The sequence below is a fragment of the Acinonyx jubatus genome, chromosome D4 (genome assembly GCF_027475565.1).
Source record: "Acinonyx jubatus isolate Ajub_Pintada_27869175 chromosome D4, VMU_Ajub_asm_v1.0, whole genome shotgun sequence".
NCBI lineage: Eukaryota > Metazoa > Chordata > Mammalia > Carnivora > Felidae > Acinonyx > Acinonyx jubatus.
This window is the reverse complement of record NC_069391.1, coordinates 76,444,293-76,460,892: the sequence shown is the minus strand read 5'-3', so window position 1 is coordinate 76,460,892 and position 16,600 is coordinate 76,444,293. Positions and strand designations below refer to the sequence as shown.

General features: G+C 40.2%; 1 protein-coding gene across 4 annotated transcripts in view; it reads right to left on the bottom strand.

Annotated features, from left to right (window-relative positions):
- TRPM6 (transient receptor potential cation channel subfamily M member 6) overlaps positions 1-16,600 on the bottom strand; it is a 199,046-nt gene that overhangs the window by 163,415 nt on the left and 19,031 nt on the right. For 3 of the 4 annotated variants that reach the window (XM_053205267.1, XM_053205268.1, XM_053205269.1), the window contains one exon: positions 4,720-4,885. In XM_053205267.1, coding sequence (XP_053061242.1) covers positions 4,720-4,728 — 9 coding nt within the window. In that variant the 5' untranslated portion in view covers positions 4,729-4,885. Of the gene's footprint in view, positions 1-4,719; positions 5,392-16,600 lie in introns of those variants that run through there. The other variant, XM_027041029.2, reaches the window with a different exon arrangement.

Sequence of the window (16,600 nt, the reverse complement as noted above, 5' to 3'; positions counted from 1 at the left end):
GGAAAAATCTGCCTGAAAGGTCATAGTTGTGTTGGATCTTATAGGATGAGTGGTATAGATTAGAGAGAAAGGAGGGGACATCCTGAGTGGGGAGCATATCTTTTTTACAAGGCATGGAGTTAAGACTGAATGAAGCCAAGTCAGCAAGCATCAAACTAGACACCGGGAACTGAGGTAAGAAAGTAAGGGTAATACAAGTGAATCAGCAGAGAACAAGTTGTAGAGGACTTGAAGGACTTTCTTGCCAAGAAATCTTGATCTTATCCCGTGGACATCAGGAAGCTTCTGGAGATATTTGAGTCAGGCATTGGATAGAATTTTCCTTTTTATTTACTATATCCAGCCTCCTACCAAATCCTGCTGAGGCTCACAGTGCTATTTCTGTCCAGTCCCGGGGAGGCAGACCTTGTGGTAGGTCTCCACGGCAGGTCCACTGAACTCCCACAAACGTGCTTTCTTTGCTGCCCCCACCCCCCTTTCACTTCTCCCACTTCTTCAGCTTCGTAACCTGACCTCATCCTATCAGATATTGGGTTATGTGTGTTCTCCTGGCATCCCATGGTTGCTTCTACCATATTAACTGATTCCTTAGTTCATTCAACAGACGCTTACCGATCCCATCCTGCCTGCCGGGCACTCTGCTAGAAGCTGAGTGATAAGCTAAAACAGAACTAAAACCTGCTCTCATGTAGCCTAGAGGCAGAGAGAAAAGTTATCATATCTCAGTATCCTATTTTTCACTGTAGAATTTATTACACTGTATGCCAACTGCCTCTTAGACTACGAGTTCAGCGTATCTGGCACTTTGTAAATGCTCAATAAACGTTAACCGATTGAATGAATGGGTAGATGCTTGGAGAACCCTGCTCATACGGCAATAAGAATTATCAGTTCTGAATCGATAATGGCAATCTCACCCCTCCTCAGAACTGCTGATCACATACAAATGTAAACTCTAGATCACAGGTCAGCAGACTTCTCCTGCCAAGTGCTAGGTAGTAAATACATTAGGCTCTATAAGCCATATGGTATCTGTCACAACTGCTCAGCTCTGCTATCGGAGCACAAAAGCAGACGTAGACTCTACGTAAACAGTGAGTGTGGCTGTGTCCCAATAAGAAGTTTATAAAGGCAGCTGTAGGCTGGATTTGGCCCATGGGCCCTAGTCTGCCAAACCATGATACAGAAATGTCACCTCTGTTGATTTTTCAAAACTGCCTTCATGCCTGTTCCATATATTAATTTAGTTGTTACATCCAACATCTCAGCTTACATTTTTTTTTTACAGTTTACTTATTTTTGAGAGAGAAAAAGAGAGTGCGCAAGTGGGGTATGGACAGAGAGAGAGGGGAGAGAGAATCCCAAGCAGGCTCTGCACTGTCAGCACAAAGCCTGATGTGGGGCTCAAACTCACAAACCATAAAATCACAACCTGAGCCAAAACCAAGAGTCGGATGCTTAACCAACTGAGCCACCCATGTGCCCCCTGAGTTTACCTTTAAACACCCATCAGACATTTGCAATTGTAGTGTTATGAAAGAATGTGCAATTTGGAGCCAAACAGACCTATTTTACTCTATGGTTGGCCTTTTGGTAAGTTTTATCTTTTTGAACCTCTGTTTCCTCACTATAAATATACTCTTTTAATCCTGACTATGAAGATCAAGTGAGAAATGTGTATTGAGAACTGATTGTGATGCCTAACACACGGTAGCCAGTTCACAAATCCCCCCCACTCCCCCACCCCACCCTCTGTGCTCGGTCATGTTCTTTTTTCCTCCTGTAAATCCCATAATCAGATTAGCTATTGAGGATCTACTACATTCAAGGCACACTTTCAGGTACTTCTAAAACTCCTCTAAATCCTCCCTGATATCTCTCTTGATCACTGTTTCTCAAACTTGGCTATACCACAGTTTACTTGGGAGCCTAAAAGTACTGATGCCTGGGCCCTGACTGTAGATATAACTGTTACAAAGAGTGGCATGGGCATCAGAATCATCCCTGGATAATTTCAATATGGAACCAATCTGAGAGTCATTGCTCTGCACTCAGATTCTGGCTTTAATCAATTCAGAGAGCTCCTCCCTCTATCTTTCCATCTGCCTCCCTTAAACAGTTAATAACTGCACATTTTTGCAGAGCTAGAGTTGACTGGTTCTTGCATCTGTTACTTATTCGTATTTGTATATATTCATTTAGGGAGAGCAGAAAAGAAAAGAATGATATATAATCATCTTCCTTTGTCTTTGACCTTTGCTATTTAACTACCAGACAGCCAATCCCCTTTCCTATGGCAACAGCCTTGATTTTTATTTGGGGCTCCACTTCTCCCCCACCCTCAGTCCACCTGGTCTGCTTGAGGCTTCACCCTTAGCCCTGGAAACTCCTGAAGCTCATGAAAGCGGTACATGAACTCTCTTGGCTACGGTTAGTGTTGGTTGACTCTGACTGTCATGACTTAGTTTTCTAGGTAAGACTGCTGAAGCGAAGACATCTTTTCTGCTGGACTGGATCTGAAAGAATGTGTTCGTATAGATTTGGGTGGCTATTTTACAATCTCAAAGATAAAGTCTGAGAACAGAACAAGACAGAGACAGAGATGTCATTTTGAGCAAGAGTGTCTAACTATTTCTAAGTGTCTAGCTAAGTCTAAGCCAGGTGCACTATTAAACTGCCATGGGAAGCCAATAAATTCCCTTTCTCTTCCACTCCTGCCAGTTTAGTCAGGTGGTGTATTCTCGGCAACCAAAAGAATCCCGAACAGATTGTCTCCTCCCGTCTCCCTCAGAACAAGATCTAATCATCTGTTTATCTGCAGAGATTATGTGCCAGGATCAAGCCTGGTCATTCATTCAACAAACATGCACTGGGTGCCTATTGTATACAATGCTTGGCTTACAAGGAAGGGTTACAGTAGCCCTCCATCATTAAGAACTGCACACGTTTCTGGAAAGAATATCCAGCAACAAAACTATCCCCCTACTATCAGTGAGGCCCTGTGCTAAGTATTGAGGACAGAAAAGATCATAAGACAGAGTCCGTATCTCCAGGGTTTATAATCAAATTGGAAAGACGGCACGTGCATAAGAAGATAAGCAGCACTCTGGGATGTGAGGTGCACAGACTCCTGAGCGCAGACATCAAACCCAAAGTAAGAAATGTAGGCAGAAAATCTTAAGTGAGCACAGGGACCACAACATTTTCATTTTCCTTTGAACCAAAATTAGCTAGGAAAAGGAAGGAAAGTATTGCAAAAAGTAGGAAAGAAGAGTATCAGAGGCTTTGAATGTTGTTCTAAATCACTTTTTATACTTAAAAATTAAGGTATTTTGTGAATCTTATTTGCTTGTAAATTAACCATGCCAGTTTTAAATGATTTACGGGCACCTGGGTGGCTCAGTCGGTTAAGCGGCCGACTTTGGCTCAGGTCACAATCTCGAGGTTTGTGACCTGGAGCCCCATGTCAGGCTCCATGATGGGCTCTGTGCTGACAGCTCAGAGCCTGGAGCCTGCTTCAGATTCTGTGTCTCCCTCTCTCTCTGCCCCTCCCCTGCTCATGCTCTGTCTCTCTCTCTCTCAAAAATAAACATTAAATAATTTAAATATTATAGAAATCTCTTCATTCATTCATCCATTCAACACTATTTATTGCATGCCTATTATGTACCAGAAACAATTATATACACTAAGGTTTGAGGAGTAAATAAAACAATATCCCCACCACTTACCTTCTAATGACTACAGAATAGAAAGAAAACTTTTGCATTCAGCTCCCCAAAAGTAGCCAGTGTAAACAGTTTGGTGAATATCACTACAGATTTGTAAATGTAGATACTGGTATTTATTTGCACACACAAAAAATGAAAATATCCTGTACTTACTTACTATTTTTTAGAAACTTGCTTTTTTTTTTTTTAATTAACTTAGCAATATGAATTGGACTGGTTTCATGTTAATAAATACAGATTTTTTCATTCTTTTTCATGGGTTCTGTCCTATTCCAGTGATTTCACCACTATCCTATTCATGAACATTTGGCTGCTCTCAGGTTTTCACAATGATAAGCAATGCTATAAACATGTGTGTTATCCCAATAATTTTTGGAACACTCAGAAAAATGTTCATTAATGTTCTCAGAAACGGAACAGCTTGAATCATAGAGGCAAAGATGTGAATTAAATTATTTTTCAAGTACTAACCCTATCTTCTACTTCCTTTTTAATTCATCACTGATATATCGTGTACATAAGATTTTATACAAGTGATTGGAAAATACCTTCTAAAACCCATTAATGTAAGTGCAGACAGAATAAAAAAAGCGGGTGGGGAGAAATCATCATTAGCTCTTTCCACCAAATCTTCTATGTGCCCAGGACTGTTCTGGGCCTTGAAGAAATCTATTTTTACTGAACAGTCCCATGAGCATTCCATCAACGTAGAAAGACATTTCAGTAACAGTTCAATTAACCAAACAAGCTGTTTAATTAATAAAAATATTTTTTTCAAGAAGCAACTGAAGCAATTTTGTTTGGCATGCATGGTTAATTGTGTGTTTTAATTTCTTGGTTTTGGCCTGTGATCACTTAAAAACAATCATCAAGCAAATCTGAATGGTTAACTGTAATTGGAAGAGTACGCCTTTTGCATTTTATGGTGTATAAACTCTAGCAAAGAAGAAAATAAACACAAGAGCAACAAAGAGGTTCATTCACTTACCCTCTTCATAACCACAGCCAGGGTAAACTTCACTCAGCCTTCGGCCATTGAATTTTATCCTGAAGTTTCCATCTACCGCACAATCAGATAAACTCCAGCTCGTGGGAGCAACTAATGGAAACAGTGCCGTAAAAGGAACGGCTGCACAAATTTCCATGTGCTTAACCTGGAAGGGAGAAATTGCGGTGTGAATGGAGTAAAAAGTGTTGAGCTGTTTTTAAACCAGAGGGGGTGATTTCACTTTTAGCAGGAACTTGTGACTAAGATTGCCGGTCGGGAAATGATTAACACTCCTGTCGTCATCTGCTTCAGCTCCCCAGCTGCAGGAAATCGACTGAGGCGACCTTATCAATCCTGGGCTTTTGTGGCCTGAATACACCGTCCTCCTGCGCGGGCAGTCCGTGCGCTGACTTCAACGTTAGCGTGAAGTTATATAACATGAAAATGCATTTAGAACCGCTGCCAACTTTGTGAGTGGTTATTTTCATGGAAGTAGAGAAAGGGTTGATTTTTATTTTTCATTTCGGTGCCCCACCTCCAAAGATGGATTATTATTTAGATCCTTTTTCTTAAAATTCCAAAGTTTTATAGGAAGCATTAGGAGGGTCTCTGGGTTCCCTCTGCCTTGTTTTCTTCCCCAACCATGCTTGAGTCTAAAAACTTCAGTGCCCCTTTTGAACTGCCATTTCTCACTTTTCTGGAAACTGGGGGCTTGGAAAAACGAGAAAGAACTAATCAATATGTGTGCATACGTTGGAGGCACTAGAAAGTAATCAAAGGATTACTCTTTTTTTAGATGGTTGTTATAAAGACCAACTAGTATGTGATCAGTCCTTCATAAATGCTTCCAGAAGAAGCAGGGGGAAAAAATCTCACCCAGATATGAGAAAGAAATGGCAGAGATTTATTTAGGTAAACTGTGCCTTATCTTGTGAACAGGAGCCTGATATATCTGCAAACACATTTCTTTTAGTGGAATTGTGCTCCACCAACCGGGCAAAGTAGATGAGGCATTTCCTGTCAAGGGGCTGAGGAAAGCCCAAACTGGGTCTTAAATACAGTGCTGAAGAGAGAGCTTGAGAGCTAGCTGTCCGTTGTGTTTATTATGCTATAAACTTCATTTTCCTCATAGCCCTTAGATTGCTGACTTAGAAGCAGATTGATGACTCAGAGTTCTTATCACCCTTCCAGAGGTATTTTCTACGAATTGCCAAGCTCTTTTTAGGAACTCAGTTGCATCACCACGCCACCCCATCCCACCCCTGCCACCAAAGAAAGCAAGTGTGAACAGTTTCAATGCTGTAAAACCATTCCAAATAAATTCAAGGAGTTTCTCCCTCTGCATCCATGCATTGCTTTGTCTCTGAAATTTAGCAAGTGCTCTAAGTGAATTTCACATATTCTTTGCATGCCGAAAATGATGAGCATTTTAAAGTCCTTATTATTACACCCTCATTTCCTTTTGTTGAGCTACAACAAATAGCTGAGAAGTTGGAGAAAAATGCCAAGCATACACACACACACACACACACACACACACACACAGTCACACGCACAAGTTTTAAGTCACCTTCCTTGTTTGTCATTGTTAACAGTGCCTGGCACATAGTAAGCACTGAATACTCATTTGCCGAAAAAGCAAAAAAAAAAAAAAAAAATCCAAATCTTCCAGAACTGAGTTTCTTAACCTAGATTTTAAGAGAATCAAGAGCTCTCTGAACCCTAAATTGTATGTGAAATTTATGATTATGTGCATTTTTCTAGGGAAAAGGCTGGTAGGGTCCATGAGATCCTTAATGTGTCAATGACACACACAGAAAAGGGCAAGAACCACCACCCCGGAGGAGTATTAAAAATACAAAGTCTCAAAAAAAAAAAAAAAAAAAAAAGGAAAGAAATGTAGTCTCCAGGGGTGGGCTTGTGAAGTAGAGTCTATAGAGTTGGAGTGAGATTTTTCAGGAAAGGATTATACTATCTCCATAATATGGCAGAAACCAATATTAACTGTTTTGAGGGACATACAATATCACTACCTCTTTTTTATTACAAATATTACAAGGTTACTATTATTTTAGAGTAATAAACACAAATGGACAGATGACCATACTGCAGGCTCAAGTGAGTCAGATCAGTTAATGACAGCCATGGTGTTGTAAGGTAATTAGACACAAACGATAAGAAAACGCAAGTGCCTGAAACCAATGTTACTTTTATGTGGTCAGAACAAATTTCTCTCTTTTCATTCTTTAATTTTAATAGCTGCAATAACCCTAATACCAGCCATAAGCATCATGCATGCTTATGAGGGGATGCTCCTGAGTCCGGCCTGAGATGATTTCATCCTTACCCAGACCCAGGAGTTGGTGCTGGGTTGCAGAGGAGTCCCAAGGAAATGAACTCTGCATATCTGACATTGGGCAGAGAGAAGGAATCCCATCTAGCATCCAAAGAAATAGGGAAGGCAATGGGAATGCAAGCTGGTGCAGCCACTCTGAAAAACAGTATAGAGGTTCCTCAAAAAACTAAAGACAGAACTACCCTATGACCTAGCAATTGCACGACTAGGCATTTATCCACGGGATACAGGTGTGCTGTTTCAAAGGGGCACATGCACCCCCATGTTTATAGCAGCACTATCAACAATAGCCAAAGTAGGGAAAGAGCCCAAATGTCCATTGATGGATGAATGGATAAAGAAGATGTGGTATCGAGAAATAAGTCAGAGAAAGATAAATACTGTCTGGTATCACTTATATGTGGAATCTAAAGGGAAAAAAAGGCTACCCTCAAATTGTAGAATGGTTGTTGCCAAGGACTGGGGATTGGAGAAAGGAGGAGATATTGGTTAAAGGATAAAAAGTTTGAGTTATCAGATGACTAGGTTGTGAGAATCTAATGTACAGCACGATGACTTAGTTCACAATACTATATTGTATACTTGAAATTTGCTGAGAGATCTTAAGCACTCTCACCAAAATAAATAAATAAATAATAAAAATTTAAAAAGTGTGAGGTGGAAAAAAAAAAGAAGTTATATATATATATATATATATATATATATATATATATATATATACACATACATACAATGGAGTATTACTCGGCATTCAAAAAGAATGAAATCTTGCCATTTGCAATTACGTGGATGGAACTGGAGGGTATTATGCTCAGTGAAATTAGTCAGAGAAAGAAAAATACCATATGACTTCACTCATATGAGGACTTTAAGAGACAAAACAGATGAACATGAGGAAAGGGAAACAAAAAATAATAGAAAAACAGGGAGGGGGACAAAACAGAAGAGACTCATAAATATGGAAAACAAACAGAGGGTTACTGGAAGGCATATGGGAGGGGAGGGATGGGCTAAATGGGTAAGCTAAATGGGTAAGGGGCATTAAAGAATCTACTCCTGAAATCATCGTTGCACTACATGCTAACTAATTTGGATGTAAATTAAAAAATAAATAAATAAAAATAAATAAATAAATAACATGGAAAGAAAGAAAGAAAGAAAGAAAGAAAGAAAGAAAGAAAGAAAGAAAGAAAGAAAGAAAGAAAAAGAAAGAGAGAAATAGGGAAGGCAAGATACCAGGTTAGGGAATGAAGGCCCAGGGCTGTCAACCGAACTCAGGCAGGGAATGTCTTACACTGGAAGAACACACATTGCCCCATATACCGCTGCAACAGCTGGGCAACCCACAGATCTCTGTGGTAACTGGGCATCTGGAGGGCAGGAACCATTCCTTCTCCCACAGCCTTCCTCCCTTTCTAGAAAGACTCCATAGGTTTACCAACCTCCACCCTACCCCAAATTCCTTCCACTGGAAAGAAAGCAAATACAATCCCTCCCAAACAAATGCTTTGGAGGAGAGAGCATGTGTGAGCAGCCTAACCACCATCATTTCTCAAGCACCTATTAAACACCATGTGTTTGCTCTGTATTCATTTTCTCCATTTATTTCTCACAACAACACTATAAGATAGACACTGTAATTATTGACATTTAACAGACCAAATCTTCTTAAATGCAAAGTAGTGCAACTTGGAAAGAAGTATCCTGGAGCTCTCTAATTTTCATTACAATATTTTTATCTTTAACTTCTGTTTATTCTCATTTAGTGTCAACCTTTCTTTCTTCATTTCTGAAGAAATACTACACTTGCTGCCTACCTGGTCTCTTATCCCCCAGAGTCCACACCTGATTCAACTGCATACACACACATTCCCTCAAGTGTAAACATGAGGTGGGCCAGTCTAGACTCATCACCACTGCAAGAAGCTAGATAGACAACAATAAACAGTTTTCTGCTTCTTAGAAAAATGTGGAAGTTGTAAACACTTTAATATTCATGCTTTTTTCATATTTTCAACCACATTTTCTTTTTTAAAGGAAGTTCTTTTTGAGAGGAAGATATATTTTGGCATATTTAGTCTTTGAGAAGCCAGTGAATAGAACACTGTCAAATGTTTACTTCGACTAAATAAAATCTGTTATGACTATGATTCTGATAGAATGCATCACATGAGTGATACATGAGCAATTTTTACTGCAAAGGCAGCTCTTGGAGCATTCTTTTGACTTGGCATCACTGAGTGACATTTGGGCTGATGAGGCTAAAGTTCTTGGTCACCTGATCGTCATTTACACAGGGCTGATTGTTTCTGGAGCCATTAGTGCTCCATAACAAAGGAGTCACTCTTGATAAAGGAGCAAAGATGAGCTAAAAGGAACAAGCAAACAACAAACAACAACAGATCTTTTCCACTAAATGACCAGCAATTAAAACAATAAAATAAGAGCCACAGTAAAAGTGTGTGCTAGTTAGCAAAATGTGACAAAAAATTCTGATCAGGTTTTTCAAAAAGACCATACAGAAATATAACTTGTCTGAAGTTTGACTTTCACTTTGAGCTTTGCAAATCCTAGAACCATGCATATATCTATATAATATGTTGATGGGTTACAAAAAAAAAAAAAAAGCTAGTATGAATCATGCATATTTAACTGTGCAGTTGTCAATAAGGGTGTGCTGTCAGATAATTACCTGTTGTGGTTATCTTGTCTGCCTTTCTGGTGGTTGGGGCATCTCTAAGGGTGAAGATCATGTCTCCTGACCACCCGCCCTCTCTCTAAGCCCCTGGCTTTCATTCCTGTAAAATCATTCTTTGAAATACACCAATAGTTCGATTTGACTTTTGCTAAGATCCATCTTCTTTCATTTCTCCTAACCTCCATGGGCCTGTGGCCAAATAGGAACTCTCTCCCCGCCTTTGGTTTTAGAGATGTTACACTCTCTTCACTCCTCTGAGACTGCCCTTTATCTGCTTCCTACCCTTTCTAAAAGGGGTGCTGGTTCTAGATATGTGGCCACAGTCTTCTTTCTGTCTTCTCCCCCCAAATCTCAATCACTCCCATTGCTTCAGTGGGCACCTCCAGGCAAATGACTCCAAAACTAGTATGTCAGCTCCAAGTTTTCCCCATCCAGACATTCCAGACAACCTACAGAACATTTGCAGCCACCACCAAGTTCTGTCCACTAAGTTGAAACTTGCTTTGACCTCATCCTCACAATCCCTGTTCTCACTCTCTTTTTCCGGTAATGATCCAATTATTCTCTTACCAAGGTGTGAAACTTCAGTGTCACATTTTACCTAACTCTGTCTCATGGTCCCTTCCCACTCACCAGTATATGTAATCGTTGCCTAAGTTTTATAGGCTTTTTCCTTCATTAAAAAACTCTTGTCTCCCATCCAAATCAGCCAGGAGGAGGTCAAACTTTCACTCTTCACAGATGACATGATACTCTATGGAAAACCCAAAAGAGTCCACCAAAAAACTGCTAGAAATGATCCATGAATTCAGCAAAGTGGCAGGATATAAAATCAATGCACAGAAATCGGTTGCATTCCTATACACCAACAACAAAGCAACAGAAAGAGAAATCAAGGAATCAATCCCATTTACAGTTGCACCAAAAACCATAAAATACCTAGGAATAAATCTAACCAAAGAGGTGAAAAATTTATACACTGAAAACTATAGAAAGCTTATGAAAGAAATTGAAGAAGACACCAAAAAATACATGGAAAAATATTCCATGCTCTTGAATAGGAAGAACAAATATTGTTAAAATGCCAATACTATCCAAAGCAATCTACATATTCAATGCAATTCCTATCAAAATAACACCAGCATTCTTCACAGAGCTAGAACAAATAATCCTAAAATTTGTATGGAACCAGAAAAGACCCCAAATAGTCAAAGCAATCTTGAAAAAGAACACCAAAGCAGGAGGCATCACAATCCCGGACTTCAAGCTGTATTACAAAGCTGTAATCATAAAGACAGTATGGTACTGGCACAAGAACAGACACTCAGATCAATGGAACAGAAAAGAGAACCCAGAAATGGACCCACAAACGTATGGCCAACTAATCTTTGACAAAGCAGGAAAGAATATCTAATGGAATAAAGACAGTCTCTTCAGCAAGTGGTACTGGGAAAACTGAACGGCGACATGCAGAAAAATGAACCTGGACCACTTTCTTACACCTGACACAAAAATAAACACAAAATGGATGAAAGGCCTAAACATACGACAGGAAGCCATCAAAATCCTTGAGGAGAAAGCAGGCAAAAAACTCTAGGACCCCGGCCACAGCAGCATCTTACTCAACAGGTCTCTGGAGGCAAAGGAAACAAAAGCCAAAATGAACTATTAGGACTTCATCAAAATAAAATGTTTCTGCACAGCAAAGGAAACAATCAGCAAAACTAAAAGGCAACCAACAGAATGGGAGAAGATATTTGCAAACGACATCTCAGATAAAGGTATCTATAAATAGTGTCCAAAATCTATAAAGAACTTAACAAACTCAACACCCAAAAAACAAATAATCCAGTGAAGAAATGGGCAAAAGACATGAATAGACACTTCTGTAAAGGAGACATCCAAATGGCCAACCGACACATGAAAAAATGCTCAACATCACTCATCATCAGGGAAATACAAATCAAAACCACAATGAGATACCACCTCACACCTGTCAGCATGGCTAACATTAACAACTCAGGCAAAAACAGATGTTGGCGAGGATGCAGAGAAAGAGGATCTCTATTGAACTGCTGGTGGGAATGCAAACTGGTGCAGCCACTCTGGAAAACAGTATGGAGTCTCCTCAAAAAACTAAAAATAGAACTCCTCTACGACCCAGCAATTGCACTACTAGGTATTTATCCAAGGGACACAGGTATGCTGTTTTGAAGGGGCACGTGCACCCCAATGTTTATAGCAGCACTATCAACAATAGCCAAAGTATGGAAAGAGCCCAAATATCCATCGATGGATGAATGGATAAAGAACACATACATACAATGGAGTATTACTTGGCAAACAAAAAGGTTGAAATCTTGCCATTTGCAACTACGTGGATGGAACTGGAGGGTATTATGCTGAGTGAAATCAGTCAGTCAGAAAAAGACAAATATCATATGACTTCACTCATATGAGGACTTTAAGATACAAAACAGATGAACATAAGGGAAGGGAAGCAAAAATAATATAAAAACAGGGAGGGGGACAAAATGTAAGAGACTCTTAAATATGGAGAACAAACTGAGGGTTACTGGAGGGGTTCTGGGAGGGGGGATAGGCTAAATGGGTAAGGGGCATTAAGGAATCTACTCCTGAAATCATTGTTGAACTATACGCTAACTAACTTGAATGTAAATTTAAAAAATAAATAAAAATCAAAAAATAAAAATATAAAAAAAATAAAATTATAGGATTAAAAAAAAAAACTCTTGCCTCCATTCCTTCTTAAAAATGAGTTTTCCTTCCTACTGTTATTGTCTTACTTCAGCCATTCGGCCCTAAACTTCTGGGTTATTATAATTTCCTCCTGTTTGGCATCCCTCTCTCTTCTCTGTTTATTTGCTACCAAATAACAATTCCTTAGAACACCATTTCAATGATATTCTTTCCTGATCAATGAGTTTCAACAACAATATCTCTTAGAGTTTGAGACCAAGGCTTTTCAAGCTTTAATGTACAAGTGAATCACTTGAGGCTCCTCCTAAAATACAAATTCATCTGGTCTGGGGAAGGGCCTGAGAGTCTGCATTTCTAAGGTCCCAGGTGATGTTGGTGCTGCTGGTCTGCTTGTGTTAAGAGTTTAGGACCTGGGCGCCTGGGTGGCTCAGACGGTCAAGCGTCCGACTCTTGGTTTCAGCTCAAGTCATGGTCTCAGGGTTTCATGAGTTCCAGCTCCATGTCAGGCTCTGTGCTATCAGCACAAAATGGGATTCTCCTTCTCCCTCTCTCTGCCCCTCCCCTGCTCACACTGTCTCTGTCTGTCTTAAAATAAATAAATGACCTTAAAAAAAAAAAAAAGCTCTTTAAAAAAAGATAGGGGCGCCTGGGTGGCTCAGTTGGTTAAGCATCTGACTTAAGCTCAGGTCATGATCTCACAGTTCATTGGTTCGGGCCCCGCATCGGGCTCTGTGCTGACAGCTGGGAGCCTGGAGCCTGCTTCAGATTCTGTGTCTCCTTTTCTCTCTAACCCTCCCCCACTGGCGCTCTGTCTCTGTCTCAAAAATAAATAATAAACATTAGTAAAAAAACTTTTAAAAGATAAAAAAAAGGGGGTTTATGATTTGGGTCAAGTTCACGTCTCATTCTCCTCACCTGCCAAATGGGGAGACTAATTAGCTAATAACAGACCACCCTGCCCGTATTCCTGCTCCAATCAATAAAATAGAGTGAATTTGTTAATATGTAAGTCCAATCATGTCCCTCCTCTGATCAAAGAGCTCAATGCCTTCTGTCTCAGAAGCAACAAGAAAGTCCTTATAGTTGCCTGCAAGATCAGACCCAGCCTTGTCTCCACGACTGTATCTCCTTGCACTCTCCCTCTAGCCAGACTGCCTTCCTTGTTTTCAGAAGACCAAAAAGTTTCTTCTTGTAGGCTTTTACTCTTGCCTTTTCTTCTGCCTGGGTTACTCTTCCTCTTGATCTCCCTTTAAACGTGGACTCAGAGGTCATTTTCTCAGCGGTATCTTCCTTTGCACACTATCTAAAATTGTGAACATCCCTCCTTCATCACCAGCTCCTTACATCCCCTTCCTTGTTTTATTTTTCTCAGCAACATTTATCCATTATCTAGTAAGCCACATATTTTGCTTGTAAAACGTAAGCTCCAGGAGGGCATAGATTCTTGCCTGTTTTATTAAACCATTCATTGATACATGTCTGTTTCTTTTGACTGATCCCCCAACACCTAGAAAAGTGACTGGTATATAATGGATATAAATAAATATTTATTAATTGAGTGAGGAATGAATGAATGAATGAATGACCTAACTCTAGGGTTATTACAAAGATAAATAAGATCACACACATAAAGCATTTAACACAGTGCTTGACTGATTTCATAAAACCAGAAAAGAATGGTGGTTGCCAGGGACTAGGGAGAGGGAAAGTCAAAGGGCACAAATTTTCAGTTATGAGAAGAAAAAGTTCTGAAGATCTGATTTGCAGCATGGTGGTGACTATAGTTAATAATACAATAATGTACACTTGAAAGGGGCGGAGGGTAGAGCGAAAAAAGAATTAACTGAGTCAGGTGATAAATATGTTAATTATCTTGATCTTGCAATCATTCTACTATACATATATATACCAAATCATCATGTTGTATAGTTTAAATACATATAATTACGCTTGTTAATTATTCCTTAAAAAGTTTACTGCAATTTCTTCTATTAAATTCAAGAAAAACTGCTTGTAATACCTTTTATGATGCAAGTTTATAAAACTACTTCTATCTTTCTTCTATACTCTATGTTCCATTCATCTATTCCCCTGTCCATCAAGAGGTGCTTAGATATGATTCTCAGTGTTACCAAACATTACTTCTGAGTGATGGTGATGATACTTTTCACATTCTACTTTGCATTTATTTGTATTGCTTAAATATTTAGGACTATGCTTCTTTTTATTAAAGTCAAAGCAACTATATTTTTAAATATTGGGGAATTTTAAGCTCACAGAAAGGTCACAAAAGAGCATGTTAAAACGATTCGAGAGTAGACACTCAAGAGCTTGGAGGAGTTAAGATGGCAGAGAAGTAGGGGGACCTGGATTTTCCTGGTCCCTCAAACACAGCTGTATTGGGGTCAGAACACTGAGAAAACCCAAGGTATCAACCTGCAGGGAGGTAGAAGGATGTCCACAGTTGGAAGGAGACAGCTTGGAGGGATTTAGGTGCATGCACGTGAACTGGGGGAGATAAAAGAGCAGAGCTGTGGAGACGAGGGAACCCTTTGTGTGGAGAGACAAAAGGCAGAGAAAGACAGAGGGGTTGTGAAAGTGTGGCATAGGGTTAGCACAAGAGGAAAACCGCTCAGGACCATGGACTGGGGAAGCTGAAGTACTGAGCATCCCAGTGCATTTTTGCTAACAGCCTTTGGAGCTGAAACTCAGAGGTTTTGGAAGTACATGACTTTCTCCAGAGCGGAGCGTTGGTGCATATTCCTGGGCAGGAGGGAGCCAGCCCCCGAGAGCATGGTGTGGTGTCGTGGTCTCCGGGGTGCACTGGGAAAGAAGAGTCCCCTTCCCAGAGTACTCTGGGAAGAAGACCCTCCAGGTGCTAGCCAAAGGCCTTTCATCAGCAAGGGGGAGAGGCTCCAGTCTGGAGGAGGGGAATAGATCCACAAAGGGCTGGGTCCTTTAAGACATAGGGTTTTGAATCCCAGCTGAATGCCAAGGGGAAGGCTCAGGAGACCTGTGGTGCAGGGCAAGCTGACCACCCTATTCTGAGGGCTGCCTGAACAGCATGGGTTGAGAACCCCGATTGGGGAGGAGAAATTGGGGTGATGTCTTTTCCCCACACACACACCAACAGGGTGAACTTCTGAGAGCAGCACAGTTGTCCCCAGTGAAGGTGGGACCACTTACACCTACCCCGCCCCTCGGTGCCTGGCAACTGCTAATCTAACGGAGCAAGACTGAGTCTGACCCAAGGCAGCCGGTCTCTCCTCCAGACCAGCACAGCCACCACCTCCAGGCACCAACAGACATTTTTTTTTTCTTTTCTCTTTCTTTCCTCCCTCTTTTTATTTTTTTCTTTTGGAATCAGGCTCATTGTGTCTGACTTGTTTTTTGTCATTTTTTCTTATATGTACATATATGTATTTTTTGGTCAGGCTTTTTTATTCTATTCTTTTTCCATCTTTTCTCTTTTCTTCTGCTTTTTTCGTCTTTCTTTTCCTCTCTCTTTCGTTGTAATGAGCCTTATAGTTTTTTGATTCTCTGTTTGGTTTTCCTTTCTCACCTATCCTTTTTCTCTTTTTATGGGATCAGGCTTCCCCCACCCTCTTTTTTTTCCAGGGTTACTCCGACAAACAAATCAAAGCATAGCACACCTAGTTCAAGGTCCAAACACTGCCCACTGCAAGCTAAGAGGAGCTCTGCAGAGGACTCACCAGTGGGACAGAGCAGCCAAAACACAACAACAGAGTACAGCCAACATACACCAAAAACACTTCCTAGAGTGCCGGGCCCTGGACAGCGTATGACCCCTTTTTAATATGGTAGTACTTGAGAGTGCAGGTCACATAACAAGCTTTTAAAACACCCAAAAGATAGAAACTTAGCCGAAATGACAAGATGGAGGAATTCTCCCCAAAAGAAAGGCGAAGAAGAAATCACAGCCAGAGACTTGCTCAAAAGAACAAGAGATATAAATAATATATTTGAACAAGAATTTAGAACAACATTCATAAGACTAATAGCTTGGCTTGAAAAAAGCATATAAGACACCAGAGAAACCCTTGTTGCAGAGATCAAAGACCTAAGGACTAGTCGGGATGAATTTA